The sequence below is a fragment of the Myotis myotis genome, unplaced genomic scaffold (assembly GCF_014108235.1).
Source record: "Myotis myotis isolate mMyoMyo1 unplaced genomic scaffold, mMyoMyo1.p scaffold_m19_p_42, whole genome shotgun sequence".
NCBI lineage: Eukaryota > Metazoa > Chordata > Mammalia > Chiroptera > Vespertilionidae > Myotis > Myotis myotis.
In genome coordinates this window covers 1,498,173-1,519,681 of record NW_023416349.1, presented here as the reverse complement: position 1 = coordinate 1,519,681, position 21,509 = coordinate 1,498,173, and the positions used below count along the sequence as shown (strand labels likewise).

The 21,509-nt window shown below is 57.3% G+C and overlaps 1 protein-coding gene across 1 annotated transcript; it reads left to right on the top strand.

Annotated features, from left to right (window-relative positions):
* The first annotated feature begins 370 nt into the window (after positions 1–370).
* ZNF579 (zinc finger protein 579) lies at positions 371–3,546 on the top strand. The gene is made up of 2 exons (XM_036306647.1): positions 371–471; positions 1,429–3,546. The coding sequence occupies exon 2, from the start codon at positions 1,431–1,433 to the stop codon at positions 3,138–3,140; it is 1,710 nt and encodes a 569-aa protein (XP_036162540.1). The 5' UTR covers positions 371–471; positions 1,429–1,430; the 3' UTR covers positions 3,141–3,546.
* The last annotated feature ends 17,963 nt before the right edge of the window (positions 3,547–21,509 follow it).

Here is a 21,509-nt window from a genome sequence, read left to right as displayed (position 1 = left end):
GTGTCCCTACTTTCCCTGAAGCCTGTCACTACTTCATTCATCTCCTCCCCCGGCCACCCCCTCCCCCAGCCCAGAGCCTGGCAGAGACCGGACCCGATAAATGTGTGTTTGTTGAAGGAATGAATGAATATGTGTTTGGAGGGGAGAGGAGCTGGACCCAGCCTCCCAGGCCCTCGGCGCGCTCCTCCCTCTGGGAGGCCAGAGGCCAGGCCCCCTAACCGCCCCCCCCCCATTCCCCACCTCCTCGCCCCCGGGGTCCCCCTCCTCCTCCTGCTTCCGGCTCCCCAGCCAGTCTTTCCTCTCCCAGGCTGGGAGGAAAGGCGGGTTTCCGGGGGGAAGGCTTAGGCGGTGACACCGAGCCCAGCCTCCTCCACCCGCCCCCCTCCACGCTACGCTCGGGCCCTCCCTCCCCGCCACCACCGTCCACTCGGCCGGCCGCGGGGAAGGAAGAAAGGCGCCGAGGAGGCCGAGGTAAGCGCGGGGCGCCCGGCGATCGGGCCCAGTGCGGGCTCCCGGCTCAGGGATCTGCACGGCCGCCTCCGGGGCCCCGATTCTGCAGATCATGCCTGCGGGGACGGCAGGCTGGGCCCCGCCAGGAGATCGCCCCCACCCCCGGGGGCGGGGGGCTAGGGACCCCCGGCAGCCTCCCTCGGGGTGCAGGCGCCTGGCCCTCGGCTTCCTCCTCCCTGGAGAATCCGGGCAGCTGCGCCCCAGCCCCTGCCTCTCCCTCGTCGGTGGAGCCCAGCCCCCTCCCTCCCTCCCCGCCCAGCCCCTGGGGCCCAGGACCCCGTGCCCCGCACGTCTGGGGGGTTTGGAGGCTGCATTCCAGGCATCGCCGCAGCCCAGGTCCCATCCCCAGCCCCACCTCCCAGTCCCAGGAGTCAGGCCCCCAACACCCTCCCCCCGGGCTCAGACCCAAGAGCTCTCCTCCTCCCCCCGCCGCTCCCAGCCCCGCACCTGGGCGCACACACCCCGTTTCCGGGGCCTCCTGACTCTGCCTCCCCCCCCCCACCCCCGCCCCTCCAGCCGCTCCTTTGGCGGGGCCCCTAGGGAAATAGCAGTCGCCGACTTTGTATCCTTCTGTCTCCAGTTCTGTCTGTGTGTCTGTCTCCCTGACTCTCCCTACCCCGACTCCCCCATGGTCTGACCTGTTTGCACGGTCTCTATCTGTCCAAACCTCTTCGTTTTCTCTCCATCTCTGTCCCCGTGGGGTGTCCTGCTCTCGGGGCTCCCCATCCTGCCCTCCTATTCCTCCTGCTCTGCCTCCCCATCTCGACTCCTCTGTCTCTGGCTCACAGGTCTGTTGCTCTCTCCTCCTTCCTCCGGCTAAATACCTGACCCCTTCACTTCCATCACTGTCTCTACTTCTCTCTCACGTCTTCCCCCCCGCCCCCCCAAATCTCTCCACCTCTCTCCTTTCTCCCACAGGCATGGATCCGCAGCCCCCTCCACCCGCCCAGGGCAGCCCACCTCACCGTGGCCGGGGTCGGGGCCGGGGCCGTGGCCGGGGCCGAGGCCGAGGACGAGGCCGGGGCGCCCGGGGAGCCACTGGAGCCCCCCGGGCGCCCCTGCCCTGCCCCACCTGCGGCCGCCTCTTCCGCTTCCCCTACTACCTCTCGCGCCACTGGCTGAGCCACTCGGGCCTCCGACCCCACGCCTGCCCGCTGTGCCCCAAGGCCTTCCGCCGGCCCGCCCACCTGGCCCGCCACCTGCGCGGCCACGGCCCGCAGCCGCCCCTGCGCTGCGCCGCCTGCCCCCGCACCTTCCCGGAGCCCGCGCAGCTGCGGCGCCACCTGGCCCAGGAGCACGCGGGCGGCGAGGTGGAGCTGGCCACCGAGAGGGCGGCCAAGGAGGCCGGGGCCGGCCGGACCCCGCAGGACGCCGCCGCCGCCGGCGCCGATGAGGCCGCCGCCGCCGAGCAGCCCGGCCCCGCCGCCGCGGGCGCCCCGGAGGAGGAGGAGGAGGAGGAGGAGGCCGCGTGGCCGGACGCGTGGGCCGCAGGGGAGCCGGCCGCGCCCGTGGCCCCCGCCAGCGCCGATCCCCCGGAGTCGGAGGCGGAGGAGACGGAGGCCGGGGCGGCCGAGCTGCGGGCCGAGCTGGCGCTGGCGGCCGGGCGGCAGGAGGAGAAGCAGGTGCTGCTCCAGGCCGACTGGACGCTGTTGTGCCTGCGCTGCCGCGAGGCCTTCGCCACCAAGGGCGAGCTGAAGGCGCACCCGTGCCTGCGCCCCGAGGGCGAGCAGGAGGGCGAGGGCGGGCCGCCGCCGCGCCCCAAGCGCCACCAGTGCCCCATCTGCCTCAAGGCCTTCGCCCGGCCCTGGTCGCTGTCCCGCCACCGGCTGGTCCACTCCACCGACCGCCCCTTCGTGTGCCCGGACTGCGGCCTGGCCTTCCGCCTCGCCTCCTACCTCCGCCAGCACCGCCGCGTGCACGGCGCGCTCAGCCTGCTGGCCCCGCTGCCCTCGGCGGCCCGCAAGGACGACAGGGCCTCGGGCGGCCGGAACTCGGGGAAGGGGCCCGAGGGCGGCGAGGGGGCCGGGCCGGAGGGGGGAGAAGGCGGGCAGAACGGGGGGGACCCGGCCCCCGCCCGGCCGCCGGCGGGGGAACCCCGCTTCTGGTGCCCCGAGTGCGGCAAGGGCTTCCGGCGCCGCGCGCACCTGCGGCAGCACGGGGTCACCCACTCGGGGGCGCGCCCCTTCCAGTGCGTGCGCTGCCAGCGCGAGTTCAAGCGCCTGGCCGACCTGGCGCGCCACGCGCAGGTGCACGCGGGGGGCCCGGCCCCGCACCCCTGCCCGCACTGCCCGCGCCGCTTCTCGCGCGCCTACAGCCTCCTGCGCCACCAGCGCTGCCACCGCGCCGAGCTGGAGAGGGCGGCCGCGCTGCAGGCGCTGCAGGCCCAGGCCCCGCCGTCGCCCCCGCCGCCCGCGCCCGCCGGGCCCGGCGAGGAAGGGCTGCCCCTGGCCCTCGCACGCATCAAGGAGGAGCCGCCCTCCCCGGGGAGCCCGCCCCGGTCGCCGCCGGCCCCCCCTGTCTTCCTCAGCGCCTCCTGCTTCGACAGCCAAGACCACTCCGCCTTCGAAATGGAGGAGGACGAGACTGACAGCAAAGCGCACCTGCGGGGCCTGGGCGGCCTGGCCTCCTGACCCTCGCCGCGCCCTCGCCCCCGCCCCTCCAGCCGGCCCCCGGTTTGCAATATGGAGGAGAGAAGTTGAAGGAGGGGGGTCCCTCCTCCACCTGCCCACCGCCCCTCGCAGCCCTGACACTAAGGGGGGGCCTCGCGCGCCCCTCCCTCGCCCTCACCCGCCCCCCCAGGTCCCCTTTGCCGGTTGGGAACTGCTCACCCAGCTCAACGGAGGCAGGGCCCCTTGGAAAGGGAGGGGGGCAGGACACTGGCCAGAAGGATGGAGACTGGGGGACCCCCGCCCGCTGCCCTGTTTGTACACACTGGACACGTCGCCTCTTTGGAACTGCCAGGCCTTGGGGGTCCCCAGTGAGCAGAGGTCCGCCCCTGTCCCTCTGTGTGTCTGTGAATAAATGTGAGTTCGTGAAGGAGAGTGAGGCTGTCTGTGGAGGGGGGAGCGGGGGAGGGTCTGGGTGAGCCAGGGTCCGGCCCACAGTCTGTGAACGCGGGTTCCCCGCGGGCAGGATGCAGAGTTTGGCCAAAGAAGACGCAGGAGGAGTGGGAAAAGAGTTACCATCATCCGTGGGGAGCTTCGGGGAGCTCCTTGCCGCGCCCGCCCGCCCCCGCCCCCCCCCGCCCCCCCCCCCCCCCCCCCCCCCCCGCTGGAAGGCAGCACGTGCTGTCGGTCAGCAAACGGCAGGCCCAGTGCTGAGCTCTGAGGATGCCCAGACGAAGCCACGACCCTCAGAGGAGCTGGAATGTGTGTGTTTTTTGGGGTGTATTTTTGTGTGTTTTTGCTAATTTATTCAGTTTTTTATTTATATTTTATTGATTTTTTACAGAGAGGAAGGGAGAGGGATAGAGAGTTAGAAACATCGATGGGAGAGAAACATTGACCAGCTGCCTCCTGCACACTCCCTACTGGGGATGTGCCCGCAACCAAGCTACATGCCCTTGACCGGAATCGAACCTGGGACCCTTCAGTCCGCAGGCCAAAGCTCTATCCACTGAGCCAAACCAGTTAGGGCGGGCATTAAGTTATAAAATATATCAATATTCTGAAATTCATATCTATCTATCTATTATCTACCTATTATCTATCTATGGATCTACCTATCTATGGATCTACGTATCTATGGATCTACCTATCTATGGATCTACGTATCTATGGATCTACCTATCTATGGATCTACCTATCTATGGAAAAACAGCGGGTACCCAAAGTGGCACCAGCACTCCCAGCATCTCCTACATCACACAGCCAAAGTGCCAAGCAAGCTCCATTGCTTCTTCTCTTTCAGTGAAGTGCTGACGACATCGCCCCAATCTGGCAGCATTCTCACGCTCTAGTTGAGCCTTCCTCTTCATGGCCTCTCGTTCTAGTCTCTGCTCATTTGAGATGGGTGTTGACATTACTGGCCCCAGAACCTCAGGTGTCCTCCATAGAATTGGTTGGCGGGTGAAATGCTGGAGTGGATAGTGGTTGTGAGGCCTGGGCGGGGTCCGGGGCTGGCTCACAGCAGAGTGAACAGGCTCCCGCTTCCGGGAAGCACAAGATGATGTTGTGTAGGGCCCAGGCCTAGAAGCAGGAGGCCGAGGGACACTAGGCCGGGCAGGGTTGTTGAAACTTGGTCCGGCTGAGTTGGCCGACATTGGCTGAGCTGAGCTGCCAGGACCTGCCAAACATACAGGGGTTGACACGGTTGCAGTGACTGCAGCAGGCTTGGCAGGGTTGGTCACGGCAGGCCAACGTGATGCCCGAGATTGTGGCCTGCGAGGCACGGGTCTAGCCGGAGGCTTGTTGTCCATGCGTGGAAAACCCGATGGCACCAACTTGACCTTCCCGGGAGAAGGAAGCTTGTCCTGGGATGGAGGTGGAGACCCTTGGCCTGAACTTCCATCTGGTTTTTGGGGTTGGACTTGACTTTTCACTGAACCTTTGCCCTCACGGGGGCGGGGGCGAGTATCCAGCCATGGTTTGAAAACTGGGCGTGCCTGGGGGCCTTTGGGGTTGCTTGAGTTTACCAGGGCCCTCGAGGAAGACGGGTCAGGTTGCTCACCGCTCCTCTTGCCCAGTGCATAGAACACTTGCGGACCCTCCACCAAGCGCGCACGCAGGCCACTGCGAGGCCTTTTGAAGGCCTCTTGTGGCAGCTCAGGAGGACTTTTCTTTCTCTTCATCATCTTGGGAAGGTCTAGCTTCTCTTCTGCCTCCGTTGGGGTCCAAGCCTAGCCGTTCCGGGGGTTCACAAAGGTGTGGACAGACTCGGTGAACAAGAAGTGACATGGAGACAGCGTTTAGTTGATCAGCATCCTAGCCAGGTTCTTCAGCCAGCCTCTCCAGCCAAGTTCTCTCCAGCCAGGTTCTGTCTTTATTATCCTGTTACATCTGTATTTATACCAGTTGATTTTAATCCTATTCATTCTATTCCAAAGGCTAGGGTGTTTGTTAATCTAATTCTGTTGAGTTTAATCCTATTCATTCTATTCCAAAGGTTAGGGCGTTTCTTAATCTAGTTCTGTTGTGTTTAATCCTATCCATTCTATTCCAAAGGTTAGGGCGTTTGTTAATCTAGTTCTGTTGAGTTTAATCCTGTCTAGGTTAATCTCTGTGTTCCATTATAAGGGCTACTCCACTGCTCTACTGCTAAGCTACAAGAAAGTGACTGAAGGAGATTATCCTACCCAGTAAAGGTTATGGCCTCCCAGCCTCGATGCTTGCCTTCCCTGGGACGGCCCTGTGTCGGTGGGTCTCCAGGGGTATAGGCTTTGGTGCTTTCCCTGGTGGGCAGTCCCCTGGGGATGTGGACCCAACAAGTCCCAAATTTATTGCCAACAGTCTTAGTCCAAGTTCTTCGTAAGTAGTACATGGTATTAGTAACACTAGGGGGATTTACTGATTCATTCTCTTCTTTAGTCCGGTTAACGCTAACTCCAGGGAAAAATCCTCACCTGGGGAAACAACCTTTCTCGGAGAGGTGACCTTGGTTGAAACACATAGCGCTAAGAAGGGGAGCAAACATATTAAGAACAGTATGCCATAGACGCCAGGTCCCTTGAAACATTTGCTGTGCAGATGTTTCTTCCCTGCAGCGACTGTGTTAAGCAGCAAGGATGGACCGGCTTCCGGCATGCCTTGACTTTGTTCCCTGACTGCTTCCTCTCCTCAGCTCTCTTGGAATAGTTTTCTTTATTTCTTTTGTTTTTTTCCAGCCCAAGACTCTTAGTTTTTGTTGGGGTGCAACCCCAGCAGGCCCAGGGGTTCCCAAAGGTGTGGACGGAGTCGGGGAAGAAGGAATGACACAGAGACAGCGTTCGGTTGATCAGCAGCCTAGCCAGGTTCTCTAGCCAGGATTCCAGCCAAGTTCTGTGTTTTATTGTCTTGTTACATCTGTATTTATACCAGTTGATTTTAATCCTATCAATTTCTATTCCAAAGGTTAGGGCGTTTCTTATCTTCATTCCGGGAAGTAAAGATTATGTAGCTTAAGCGGGATTGTTTGTAGTTAAAGTGATTAAGTACCCGCCTGGCACTTAGTTAAGGGGTTTTGTTCCCTCCCTAACTTCAGGGAAAAATCCCTACCTGGGGAAACAACCTTTCTTGGAGAGGTGACCTTGGTTAAAACACATAGCTCCAAGAAGGGGAGCAAACATATTAAGAACAGTATGCCATAGATGCCAGGTCCCTTGAAACATTTGCTGTGCAGATGTTTCTTCCCTGCAGCGACTGTGTCAAGCAGCAAGGATGGACCGGCTTCCGGGAAGTTTTGCTGGTCCTGCTGACTGCAGCTTTCTGAGGTTTGCTGTTAGAATGCTTGGCCAGGTTTGCAGGAGCCGTGCCACTGGCTGCAGCATTGCAAAGAACCACTTCTCCCACAGACACACAGTCTGGGCTCTCGGGCTTGATCTTGGCCTTGGGAGCATCACCGATAGGCTCAGAGGCTTTCTGTTTGTTCTTCGCGCCTTGATCAGCACGAGTCTTTCTGACACTTGATTTTTTCTGCACCTCGTGCAACTTGAGGCCACTGGTGTCTTTGGTTTTGAACACCTTCGATCCTTGGGGCTGATCAAGGTGACCCAAGGAAGTTAAGACCTGTGGAAGGTGAATACCTTTCACCAGGGTAGCGATGTCTGCAAAACTGTCATTAGATTCAGTCCCATTTTCAAGAGTCCCTTGGACCTTAAGGCTCAGGCTATTCTTTCCCAAACCAGAGTTGTCACCACCAGGCTGCTCCTCTTGGGAAAGGGGGCCAGTGCAGGCCAGCACCCTAGGAATGCCAGGGACTTCTGACATTATTTTTAAAATACCTTTTTATTGATTTGGGAGAGAAACATCAATTGGCTGCCTCCCACATGCACCCTGCCTGGGAGGGAGCTTGAAGCCTGGGCATGTGCCCTCACCAGAAATTGAACTGGCACCCTTTCCACCAACGGAACCACACTGGCCAGGGCTGGAATTCTAATTTTAAAAAACTTTTTATTGATTCACTTGAGAGAGAGAGAGAGAGAGAGAGAGAGAGAGAGATCCCGTTATTCCACATACTGATGCATTCATTGATTGACTCTTGCCTGTGCCCTGACTGGGGATTGAACCTGCAACCTTGGTGTGTCAGGATGATGCTCTCACCACCTGAGCCACCCGGCCAGGGTGGAGCCAGGAGCCTAGATCTCTGTCCAAGGCGGTGTAGCCAAGAGCCACAGGCAGCTGTCTCCATTCAAATGTAGGGTAACGAGTTTAAAATAAAAGGGAATAAGAGGAAAGTTCCTCAGCCACATTATTGCAAGCGCCAGTGGCCCCCTGTGGCCGGTGGCCACTCTGTTGGACAGCACGGGTCCAGAACGTTCTGTCATCCAGGACAAGGCTGCCTGAGATGACGACCAATTGGCAGTCCAGCCTCGGGTATCAATAAGGGCTGCAGGGCTCGGTGAGGACAAACACGCGGAGGGCGGGGCTTGCTGAGGTCCATTTCTGACTTGAATGTAGAGGGGAGGCGGGGCGGGAACAGCCTGGGCGATGGCCATGAGGGGGGCGGGCTCCGTGTGTTAGAGAAAGAAAGCGATTGGGGGTGGAGACGGTCATTTTCTACAAATCCTCTTAGTGTTTATTTTTTAATTTTTTTATTGATTGATTTGAGAGAGAGAGAGAGAAATGTGTGGTTCCAAGTATCGCTGCATTCATTGGTTGATTCTTGTGTGTGCCCTGACCGGGGATCGAACCTGCAACCCTGGCGGATCGGGGTGATGCTCTAAGCTGCTGAGCTACGTAGCCAGGGCTGGGTGGGTTTTTTAAAATTTATTTTTATTCTATGTTTTGGTTGATTTTTAGAGAGAGAGGAAGGGAGAGGGATGGAGAGATAGAAACATTGATGAAAGAGAAACATCCTCGATTGGCTGCCTCCTGCCCGCCCCCTACTGGGGGGATGGAGCCTGCAACCCAGGCAGGTGCCCTGACCGGGAATCCAACTGTGACCTCCCGGTTCATTGGTCTACTATGCTCAACCATTGAGCCACACCGGCCGGTCGGGCGGTGGTGTGTGTGTGTGTGTGTGTGTATGTGTGTGTGTGTGTATATATGTGTGTGTGTGTGTGTGTGTGTGTGTGAGAGAGAGAGAGAGAGAGAGATTGTTTCAGGTCCTAGGAGTGCAGAGGAGAAGGTTGTGTCCAAGCCAGTCTTCCTGAAACCCCTTCTCATTCCTCCTGTGCACAGACACCTGCCTCCCCCAGCGCCTTCGACGGCTCTCCCTGGACATTGTCCGCTGGGGCGGCCGTCAGGCCGGCGGGAGAGGGCGAGAGCAGCCCTGTCTCCAGGCTCCGGGAGGGAAGGCGTCCCTGCTGGGAGTGGCAGGCAAGGAGGGAAGCGGGAAGATGGTGGAGGAGATCGGGGAGGGGGGTGGTCACGGGGAGCCGCTCAGAATCCCGCTGAGCTCTTGGAGCCAAGCCCGGCACGCAGCGAGCGCTCAGCACGTGCGGCCCTGTCATCCTCACCCAGGGAGGAAGTTGGGGGCAGTGGGAGTAAGACCAGCTGGGCACCCCCCACCCCCACCCTCACCGGGAGCTGCCAGACCAGCAGAGGAGATGGGAAATAATAAAATCCGGGCAAAGAAGCGAGGGGTGCCAACTGAGGGGTCTCCCACAGGCTAGATCCTCAGGAAGCCATAGCTTCGCCTGGGGCGCTGGGGAGATGGGTGGGGGGGGGGTTATGCTTTCGTGACCTCAAAGCCACCTTCCCCCCCAGACTCTTCAGTGGCTCCCTATGGCCACATGCAAATGTGGGCCCCCAGTGAGTGCGCACCCACCACGGCCAGACACCCGTTCAGCATCCCAAGCGCAGGACCCGTTGAGGGAGGGCATCTGACAATGGCCCCATTTACCGGAGGGGCAAACTGAGGGCTCCAGCTCAGAAGCCACCTGCCCTGTAGCCACCGCCATCCATTGAGCCTCTTGGATTAAATGAGTTACTTCGGGCCCTGGCTGGTGTGGTTCAGTGGATAGAGCTTCAGCCCGCGGACCAAAGGATCCTGGGTCAAGGGCATGTACCTTGGTTGCGGGCACATCCCCAGTAGGGGGTGTGCAGGAGGCAGCTGGTCGATGTTTCTCTCTCATCAATGTTTCTAACTCTCTATCCCTCTCCCCTCCTCTCCGTAAAAAATCAATAAAATATATATTTTTAAAAAAGATTCCCAGGTGATTCTAATGTGCAGCCAAGGTTTAGAACCACTGCTTTAAAAAGAAACAACTTTGCCGTAACCGGTTTGGCTCAGTGGATAGAGCGTCGACCTGCAGACTCAAGGGTCCCGGGTTCGATTCCGGTCAAGGGCATGTACCCTGGTTGCGGGCACATCCCCAGTGGGGGGTGTGCAGGAGGCAGCTGATCGATTTCTCTCATCGATGTTTCTAACTCTCTATCCCTCTCCCTTCTTCTCTGTAAAAAATCAGTAAAATATATTAAAAAAAGAAAGAAACAACTTACTAATAGCATAACAATGAACACAGACACTGGTGGGGGGGGCCTCCTTGCCTGGGGTGGGAATGCCTGGGAGGGTGGTCAATTGGGGGAAAAGGAGACATATGTAAAACTTTAGACAATAAAAATAAAGCGTATTCATTTGAGAGAGAGAAAGAGAAAGGGATGCTAGCTTGTTGTCCCCTGAATCCACTGATTGAACGTTGCACGTGCCCTGACCGGGGATCGAGCCCACAGCCTTGGCGGGCGGGGAGGGCGTCTAACCCACTGAGCCGCCCGGCCAGGCCCTTTGACCCCTTCCTTTTAGAGTCACTGGGATTGATAAAGAGGTTCCAACGGTCTCCCCGATGTCCCGCGAACCCCTCACCAGGGCCCCCCTGACGTTACCGTCTCCGTTACATGCCCCCGCCCCCTCCCCCCCCACCCCCCCACCCCCCCGGCCAAACCAAGAAACCAGCCGGGCAGAGGGCTACCCCCACGCGCCATCCTGGGCTTGGATTTCACCCACCTCCCCTGACGCGGGTGTTCTGCTCCGGCAGCGGTTCTCAACCTTCTGGCCCTTTCATACAGTTCCTCATGTTGTGGTGACCCCCAACCATAACATTATTTGCGTTGCTGCTTCATCACTGTCATGTTGCTACTGTGATGAACCGTTATGTAAATATCTGATATGCAGGATGTATTTTCATTGTCACAAATTGAACATAATGAAAGCATAGTGATGAATCACAAAAACAATAGGTAATTATATATGTTTTCCGATGGTCTTAGGCGACCCCTGTGAAAAGGTCTTTCGACCGCCAAAGGGGTCGCGACCCCCAGGTTGAGAACCGCTGTCTCCGGGATGCGGCCCCACAGCACAAGCCGGGAGGTCTACTCGGGTCCGTCTCAGACTCGCCTGGGCTCACGGTGACCTCGGCCAGGGGGAGGCGGCCGGGAGCAAGAACACGCGCTCCCCGCCTCCCCAGGGCTGGTCCTGCTGGTGACCTGGGCACCTGGTGGGTAACCTGGGCATCCGGCGGACTGACAGGTGCTTGCAGGTTTCTCCCCGGAAAGGGCCCGCCCCCGTCCCAGCCCCACTCGCTGTAAATCAGTCACTAAACTAGCTCCCCTGGGGGCTGGAGGGTGGGGGCAGGGACCTGAGCTCCGTCCCCCCGGGAGCCATCTCCTGAACCCACTTCTTTTTTGAAATTTTCTGTCCCTTTTCCTCCTGCCCGTTTATTTATTTACCCAATCATTTATTTGTATCTGTAGGGACTCAGCGGTATTTATTGCCTATTTCGGCACATGGTCAAATACGATGTTGTTTCGTATAAATATATTTTAGAGTCCAATACAATGTTATTAATTTTATAGGAATATATTAGTCCAACATGACCATTTACATCATAGAGGTATATATTATAGCCCATACGATGCTATTTATTTTATATAAATATATAATAGTCCAAGGGAATGCTATTAATTTCATATAAGTATATTATAATCCAATGTGATGTTATTACTTTTATATAAATATATTATAGTCCAATAGGACATTACTTATTTCATATATATAAATATACATTTCATATAAATATATGGTTCGATACAATGCTATTTATTTTAATTTTTTTATTGATTGATTTGAGATAGAGAGAAGAAGGGGGGAGGGGGGGAGAGAGAGAGAGAGAGAGAGAGAGACACCAGTTTGTTGTCCTACTTATCTATGCACTCATTGGTTGATTCTTTCTTGTCTGTGCCCTGACCGGGATTGAACCCACAACCTTGGCGTAATGAGGCCATGCTCTAACTAACTGAGCTACCTGGCCAGAGCCTGTCATTTTATTAAAATGTATTTTTATTGATCTCAGAGAGGAAGGGAGAGGGAGAGAGAGAGAAACATCAATGATGAGAGAGAATCATGGATCGGCTGCCTCCTGCACGCCCACCCTGGGGATCGAGCCCACAACCCCGACATGTGCCCAGACCGGGAATCGAACTGTGACCTCCTGGTTCATAGGTCGACGCTGAACCACTGAGCCACGCCGGTTGGGTGCCCAGCCTCCATGTGAGAGGGGCTCTGAGGCCCCCAGGGGCGGCCGCCTGCCCACGGACACCCCTTGCAGAGCCGCGCTCTTCCTCCCGGGCTCCAGGCCCACAGCGCCAGCCCCCCTGCTCCCGGCCTCCCGAGAGGGTGGTTGGGAATTCAGCCTCCGAGACCAAGTCCTGGGCCTCCTTATCTCGCCACACCCAGCACCGTGCCTGGCACGGGCTTGAGCTCCGTAAATACTTGCTGCCACTCAGCCAGCCGCCCGGGCCCAGCCGCCCTCCCTTCCCACCTCCAGGCCTGGGCCGAGCTGTGCCCCCTCCTAACCAGCTCTTCTGACTCGAGCAGGGATGTGGGGGGGGGGGTGTTGATGTGACCAGATGTGGAGCCAGAAAGAAGGAAATGACCCACCCAAGGTCACTGGAGCGGGAGGGCCCGGGGAGGGGGGCGAGCTGGCTGCCCCCAGACGTCTCTAATGGGCGACTGTCGTAGCTGCCCTTCATCATCGCGCCCATTGCCCGTGCCAGGCACGTCGCAGGCATTAGCCGGTCCACCTGCACAGCAGCTGTCGGCCCAGCACCACCCACGCCCCTCTCCTGGCCTTGGACGGCGACTGGCTTTGCCTGGAATGACCCTCCGGCTCTCCCCTGCAGGCCTCCCTCACCTGCCCCGCAGGCCCCGCCAGCGGGCCTCAGGGGTTGAGCGTCCACCTATGAACCTGGAGGTCGCAGTTCGATTCCCGGTCAGGGCACAGGCCCGGGTTGCGGGCTCCATCCCCAGGGTGGGGCGTGCAGGAGGCGGACGATCCATGTTCTCTCTCATCGTTGATGCTCCTCTCTCTCTCCCTGTCCCGTCCTCTCTGAAATCAATAAAACTAATGAATGCCCCTCAGGAGGCCCTCCCTGCCCCCTCCCTTCTCCCACATTTCATCTCCATCGACCCCCGGCCACAGGCAGAATTCTAAGACACCCCCAGCCCCTGTCCCCGGTGCATGCACGCCTTCTCCCAGTCCTTCTGTCTAAAGGTCATGAGCCAGGTGACTCTGGGCCACGGAGCTGACCTTGGGTGGGCCTGGCCTAAGCAGGCGACTCCTTAAACCTGGGGAGAGAGAGAGCCTGGAAGTGTGAGGGGGGCTTACGGGGAGGGAGAGTCCCCCCGGCTGGGTTTGAAGCGGGGCTGGGGTGGGGGGCTCGGGGGACACCACACGGCGAGAAAGGCAGGCGCTCTGACAACGGAGCGGACACCGGATCTGGGCCGACAGCCGCGAGGGAGGAATCGGAGCTTCGCAGTTTATCCCCGAGGGGACCCCGGTCCGGCCTGCGGGGCTCCTGACTCACAGGAACCGTGAGCTCATGAAGGGGTGCGGCCTCCAGCTGCTGCGGCGGAGGTGCCAGGGATGGGGGCGGGGGGGGGGAACAGGTGGGGCCCGGGGAGCTCCAGGGCCCTGACACCGCTCTGGGTGGCACTGTGACGGTGGGCACATGTCACTGAGCACTGGCCCAGCGGTCGCCAGGCGGTGGGCCGCGGACCGCTGCTGGCCCATGAGGCCCGAAGGGTTGGCGACCGCTGGCTTAAGGCCCAGTTCACACCCACGGGCAGGACGACACCGAGAGGGAACCCCAGTGCCAAACAGGGACTGTGTAGGGCAGTGGTTCCCAGCGTGGGGCACACGCCCGGGGGAGGGAGGGGCGGGGGCAAATGTGATTTGTAAGGAGGGCGATTTGAGAATGAGCTATCAACAGGGAATTTTGGCATTTCTTTTGGTTCTGGGGCCCTCATAGACAGTCTATAAGGTGACATATTTATGCATTTCAGTCCTCTAGTCTGTGCTTTGAAACTTTATTTGCTATTAATTCCTATCACTTTATATTATTATTATTATTGTTATTATTATTATTGATTTCAGGGAGGGAGGAAGAGGGAGAGGGAGATAGAAGCATCAGTGATGAGAGAGAATCACTGATCGGCTGCCTCCTGCACGCCCCCTACTGGGGATGGAGCCTGCAACCTGGACATGTGCCCCTGGCCGGAATCGAACCCAGGACTCTTCAGTCCGCAGGCCGACGCTCTATCCACTGAGCCAAACCAGTTAGGGCATATTTTTATTTTTAAAACAATTTCTTAGTGACGTCTTCCTCAGGACTGCCATTGTCCTTTCGTTCTTTTGTTTTTCTCTTTTGTGGGAGCCATCTGCTTTAGAAGCTTGTTTAGACCAAGTTCATGGCCGTTTAGGCTTCCTCCCTAGGAACAGTTTACTTTTTGACGTTATTTTTAAAAATATATTTTTATTGATGTCAGAGAGGGAGAGGGAGGGAGAGAGAGAAACATCAATGATGGGAGAGAATCATTGATCAGCTGCCCCCTGCACACCCCCCACTGGAGATCAAGCTCACAACCCAGGCATGTGCCCTTGACCGGAATCGAACCTGGGACCCTTCCGTCTGCAGGTCGACACTCTATCCACTGAACCAAACCAGCTAGGGCAGGAGTTCACTTTAAAAAAAAATTTTTTTTTAATAAGTTTTATTGATTTTTTACAGAGAGGAAGGGAGAGGGATAGAGAGTTAGAAACATCGATCAGCTGCCTCCTGCACATCTCCCCACTGGGGATGTGCCCGCAACCCAGGTACATGCCCTTGACCGGAATCGAACCCGGGACTCTTGAGTCCGCAGGCCGACGCTCTATCCACCGAGCCAAACCGGCTAGGGCAGGAGTTCACTTTTTGAATAATAAGAACCATATGTCACTGTGGGGGGGAGGGCATCAGGATGTTGGAGATGCTTAGGTAGGGCGTGGCCAGAAAAAGTTGGGGACCACTGGTCTAGGGTGCACAGGAAATCTTTGTACCCTCCTCTTAATTTTGCTCTGAACCTAAAACTACTCTAACGAATAACATTTAGCCCTGACCGGTTTGGCTCAGTGGATAGAGCGTCGGCCTGCGGACTGAAGGGTCTCATGTTCGATTCCGGTCAAGGGCATGTACCTTGGTTGCCGGCACATCCCCAGTAGGAGGTGCAGGAGGCAGCTGATCGATGTTTCTCTCTCATGGATGTTTCTAACTCTCTATCCCTCTCCCTTCCTCTCTGTAAAATATCAAAAAATACATTTTTTAAAAAAGAATAACATTTATTACTTTAAAAAAAATTAAAAATGCAAATAAAGAAAGGGATGCCACCCGGCCAGTGTGGCTCATTGGTTGAGCATCCTCCCCTGCACAGTTTGATTCCAGTCAAGGGCACCTTCCTGGGTTGTGGGCTGGATCCCCAGCAGGGGGCATGCAGGAGGCAGCCCATCAATGTTTTTCTCTCTCCCTTTCCCTTCCCCTCTCTCTAAAAATCAATAAAAACATTACAAAAGAAAAAAATGAGCCCTAGTCAGTTTGGCTCAGTGGATAGAGAGTTGGCCTGCAGACCAAAGGGTCCCGGGTGCGATTCCCGTCAAGGGCACGTACCTCGGTTGCAGGCTCCTCCCCAGCCCGGGCCCTGGCCGGGGTGCCTGCAGAAGGCAACCAATCCATGTGTTTCTCTCTGTCTCTCCCTCTCTCTCCCACTCCCCCTAAAAACCAATGGGAAAATAGCCTCGGGTGAGGATTAACAACAACAACCAGGTTGAAGATTATTCCAGGACTGTTACTGAAAATAGCTGTGTTCCAAGCGGGGGCGGGTGTTAAAATGGGCATCCAGTCTGTGCCCCTCCCTGTGGCCTCCCTCCAGCGGCGGGGGTTTTGATAGCGGGGTGGGGATCTAATGCCACAGCCACACAGCTTGCCCCTGTAGCCACTCAGTGGCTTCTGGTGCGGCCACAGAGCTGTGTGACCGTCACCTCGACTGTTCCCATCACCTCGGAAAGAAACGCCACCCCCCCCCCCCGCAACACACATACACACACACACACACACACACCGCACCCCCTGGCACTGCCCCCTGGCCTCCTGTGTCTGAGGGTCGCCTGGGAAGGTGGGGGCAGCTGGTTCAGTTCTCTCTGCCGTAGAACGTGCAACGCGACCCTAGGGAGCAGATGGCGCTTACAGTTATTTAGCAAAAGTCCCTTTTCTTTTGTGGTTTTTGTTTGTTTGTTTGTTTATTGATTTCAGAGAGGAAGGGAGAAGGAGAGAGAGAAAGATCAATAATGAGAGAATCATGGATCGGCTGCCTCCTGCACGCCCCCCACTGGGGACGGAGCCTGCAACCTGGGCCTGTGCCCTGACCGGGAATCGAACCCTGACCTCCTGGTTCATAGGTTGACGCTCAGCCACGGAGCCACGCCGGCTACATTCCTTTCCTTTTTAAAAAATATATTTTTTTTTATTGATTTTACGGAGAGGAAGGGAGAGGGATGGAGAGTTAGAAATGTTGATCCTCCTGCCTGCTCCCTGAATGAGGGGTCGAGCCCACAACCGAGATACATGCCCTTGACCGGAATGGAACCCGGGACGCTTCAGCCTGCGGGCAAAGCGCTCTACCCACTGAGCAACACCGGTCAGGGCACTAAGGTTCCTTTTTATTTGACCCCCACCTATGACTGGCCTCTTCCCCTGCAGCCTCTGTCCCTTCAGGACTTCCCAGGGCCGCCTCCGGCCCCCCCTTGTCACCCGTTAGAGCAGGGAGCACCCTGCCTAAGGTTCGCCTGCTCCGTGTCCCTGCCCCTTCCCGCACCCCCCCATCCCTCCCCGGGCAGCGGCCGGCTCTCCCCCCAGCTCAGGCCCCAGGAACGGTGTGTTGAGTTGGAAGGGAAACCAGAGCCGTCAGCAACCTGGACATGTATCAGTCCCGGCTCCTGGCCTGCACACGCCTGCAATATGTGCACACATCTGCACACACGTCTGCACATACGTGCACATGCCTACACACCTCACACATCTGCACACATCTGCATGCACCTGCACACTTCTGGGGGTGTGAAGCGGGGACGCCACCCCTTGGGGTTTAGGTCCCAGCCCTGCCGGCGACCCACATGGGGACACAACCGAGAGATTGAATCTCCACGGGTGTCCCTTTCCTCGGCTATAAAACGGGGCTAAGAATAGGGCTGCTGCGGGATTAGCGCGGGCGGGAACACGGAGTCAGGGAACACGCACCGTCATTACCCTTAATCGCGCGGGATTTAGAGGCCATTAGCTCGCCCTCGCTGGGCCGCCCATCCGGCTCACTGTTGCGCACACCTTTCCTGAGGACGGGGCGGGTGCCCTGTGCCCGCTGGGAGGCCCTCGGGTGGCCGGGGTGTCGGGGGAGACGGGCGGGGAGGCAGGAGCCAGCTCAGCATGGGCGCCAGGCCAGGCCAGGGGAGCACGGACTCCGTCCCGGGAGGCTCCAGAGAAGGTGAGGGACAAGCATCTGTCAGAAAGAGGCCTTCAGCCCGGCCGGCGGGGCTCAGTGGCTGAGCGCTGACCTAGGAACCAGGAGGTCACAGTTTGATTCCCAGTCAGGGCACCTGCCCGGGTTGTGGGCTCCATCCCCAGCGTGGGGCGTGCAGGAGGCAGCCGATTGATGTTTCGCTCTCATCATGGATGTTTCTCTCTCTCCCTCTCCCTTCCTCTCTCTCTAAAAGTCAATAAAAAATCTTTAAAAGAAAAAGTAAAGCACAAAACCACCGAAACCAGTGGTTCTCAGCCTTCTGGCCCTTTCAATACAGTTCCTCTTGTGGTGACCCCCAACCATAGAATTATTTTCGTTGCTGCTTCATCACTGTCATGTTGCTACTGTGATGAATCGTCTGTAAATATCTGATCTGCAGGAGGGTCGTAGGCGACCCCTGTGAAAGGGTCGTTCGACCGCCAAAGGGGTCGCGACCCACAGGTTGAGAACCGCTGATCTAAACAAAGGACAACTCCTGGTGCTACCCAGGCTGCAAAGGGCCACTCGGTCAGGGGGACAGTGGAAACGAGGCAGGGTCCTGTCTCCTTCCTCCTGGACGGGGACTTGTGTGCCCGGCCTGTGTGGCTCAGTGGTTGAGCGTCGACCTATGAACCAGGAGGTCACGGTTTGACTCCCAGCGGGTTGCAGGCTCCATCCCCAGTGGGGAGCGTGCAGGAGGCAGCCAATCCATGATTCTCTCTCATCACTGATGTTTCTCTCCGTCTCCCTCTCTGAGATCAGTAAAATATCTTTTTAAAAACCCACCGGTTCCCCCCCGGTGCTGCGATCGCAGCTTTGGGGGCAGCCCGTCAGCGTTCTGGGGTGTTCGGACAGGGAGTCCGCGGGGACGGAGCTCCTCTGCGCGTCCGAAACACGGTGTCCGCATGTAATTAATACACGGTCCCTGCGGGCAGTGGCTGACCTTCCCTTTTTCGTGCTAAGTTGTTAAAATCCCCGGTCTATTTTGTGCTCACGTCTCAATTAGGGCGGGCCACGTGGCCAGGGCTGGAGAGCCGGCCTGGGAGCGGCTCTCTCTTTCTTCCCATCCTCAGAGGGACGGAGGGGCGGAGGGACGGAGGGACGGAGGGACGGAGGAACTCAAGCAGGAAAAATAAGAGGTCCAGGCCAGAGGGAGCCCCGCGGAGAGCTGGGGGCGGGATCGGGAGGCCGCATTCCCTCCTCCTGCCAGGAATTCCCGCGGGGCCAACGCCCCCCAGGCAGCATCCACTTAGCACAGCGGTTCTCAACCTGGGGGTCGCGACCCCTTTGGGGGCCGAACGACCCTTTCACAGGGGTCGCCTAAGACCATCGGAAAACACATATAGAATTCCATATTGTTTTTGTGATGAATCACGATGCTTTCATTATGTTCAATTTGTAACCATGAAAATACATCCCGCATATCAGATATTTACATGACGATTCATCACAGTAGCAACATGACAGTGATGAAGTAGCAACGGAAATAATTTTATGGTTGGGGGTCCCCACAACACGAGGAGCTGTATGAAAGGGTCGCGGCGTGAGGAAGGTTGAGCACCACTGACTTAGCACAAGTCCACAGGAGCCGAACAGCCGGCTGGTAAGAGCAGGATGTGGGAGAAAAAGAAAATGACCGTCCCAACAAGTACGAATCCATGAAGAACGGTGCGTCTTTGCGTGGAGGGAACTCGGACTCCATGTCACAGTGGAAGACACAGTGTTGACCTAATGAGGACGAAGGCAGCCGATCAATGTTTCTCTCTCATCATGGATGTTTCTCTCTCTCCCTCTCCCTCCCGTCACAGACGTGATCCTGCTTATACATTGAACGACACGCAAGGCGATGCTCCATAGGGGTTAGGGGCTTATGCGTAGGTAGCAAAGGCATTTTTTATTTTTGTAAATATCAATATATATAAAAGCCAAGCGACTGGTCGCTATGACATGGACTGCAGCCGGCCAACCTCCCTCGGCCCCTCCCCCTGGACAGCCCCGCCCTGATCAGCCCCCCCAACCTCGATCAGGGCCAGGGCCGGCTGGACCCTACCTGTGCACGAATTTGTGCACCGGGCCTCTAGAATATGTATTTTTTTTAATTCTTTTTTTTAAAATATATTTTATTGATTTTTTACAGAGAGGAAGAGAGAGATAGAGAGCCAGAAACATCGATGAGAGAGAAACATCGATCAGCTGCCTCCTGCACATCCCCCACTGGGGAAGTGCCCACAACCCAGGTACATGCCCTTGACTGGAACCGAACCCGGGACCTTTCAGTCCGCAGGCCAACACTCCATCCACTGAGCCAAACCGGTTTCGGCTTCTTTAATTCTTTATTGCTGAAAGTATGGCATCGGTCTCCTTTTTCCCCACGGACCTCTCCCTGACACTCCCACGCCCCAGCACATGCCCTCACCCCCTAGTGCAGTGATGGCGAACCTATGACTCATTTTTTTGGTTGATTTTTCTTTGTTAAATGGCATTTAAATATATAAAATAAATATCAAAAATATAAGTCTTTGTTTTACTATGGTTGCAAATATCAAAAAATTTCTATATGTGACACGGCACCAGAGTTAAGTTAGGGTTTTTCAAAATGCTGACACACTGAGCTCAGAAGGTTCGCCATCACTGCCCTAGTGTCTGTGTCCATTGGTCATGCTCAAATGCATGCACACAAGTCCTTTGGTTGATCTCATACCTCCCACCCTATTAAATATATATATGTATATATTTTTAGCAAAGGTGAAAATTTATTGAAGAACCAGTAAGGGGAGGGGGAAAGAGTCCCCTAAAATACATTTTTATTGATTTTAGAGAGAAAGGGAGAGGGAGAGAGAACTAGAAACATCAATGATGAGAAAACCATTGATCGGCTGCCTCCTGCACGCCCCCTACTGGGTATGGAGCCCGCAACCCGGAATCGAACCCAAGGACCCTTCAGTCCGCAGGCCGACGCTCTATCCACTGAGCCAAACCAGCCAGGGCCAAACAATTGTGCTTTTTGCTACTGGAAGGTCTTGCCTTCAACTGGGAGAAAAAAGAATTGCACCAACCTGTGAAGCGCAATAAAGCGAGGTATGTCTTCCATTGTGAGGTTTTCCTTCTTTATTTCTATTGGCATTAAAAATGCGCCTGCTTCTTTAACAGGCGTGCTCTGGGTAGGGGCTGCCCCGATCCGATCCGTCAGGAGGAACCGAGGCCCGCAGGGAGCGCTCACTTGGCCAGCGGGACAGGCGGAGGGGTCACAGGAGGCGGCCTCCCGCTGGCGGCAGGAGGCACGGGGCGGAGGCGAGGCGGGAGGCAGGCGGCCAGCTGTAGTGAGGGGTGTGTCCACGCTGGGCCCGGACTGCAGCCTCCCCCCGTCTCCCCCCCTCCAGGTCACTCCGGGTGACCCCGCAAGTGGCAGTGGCGTTGCTAAATGGGGACGTGCAAAGCTCCGGGGATCAGCGGGAGCCTGCGCGTGGGTGTGCGCTGGGCGCGCTGGGCAGACCCAGGTGCGGGCCTGCAGCCTGACCTCGGAGCTCTGCAGCCCCCGCACCCGGCGGCCCAAGCCCCCAGGGAGGAACTCAGCCCCCGGAGGGCAGGCACTGGGTCTGCCTCACAGCTGCCCCGGCAGGGGGCGGGGGGCAGGGGGCAGGGGGCAGGGGCCAGCCCCGGACCCCAGAGCCTCCTAGGATCCCGGCTCTGCCTCCGCTGCGGGCTGCTGCACCTCAGTGTCCCCACCCCTAAAGTGGGAACCCTCATTCTACCCTTTGCAGGGAGGACCGGTCCTAGGAGGTCCTGAATGAATTAAAAAAAAAAAAAAAAAAAAAGAGCCTGGGCCTGCAATCCACATCATCACATTATTTCATTGTTTGTTTATTTTTAGAGGGAGTAAAAAGGAGGGGGAGAGAGAAAGAAACATCAATGATGAGAATCATCCATCAGCTGCCTCCTGCACGCCCTCCCCCCACCACCACCACCACTGGGGATCCAGCCCCCAATCCGGCATGTGTCCTGACCGGGAATCAAACCGTGACCCCCTAGTTCAGAGGTTGATGCTCAACCACTGAGTCACGGCA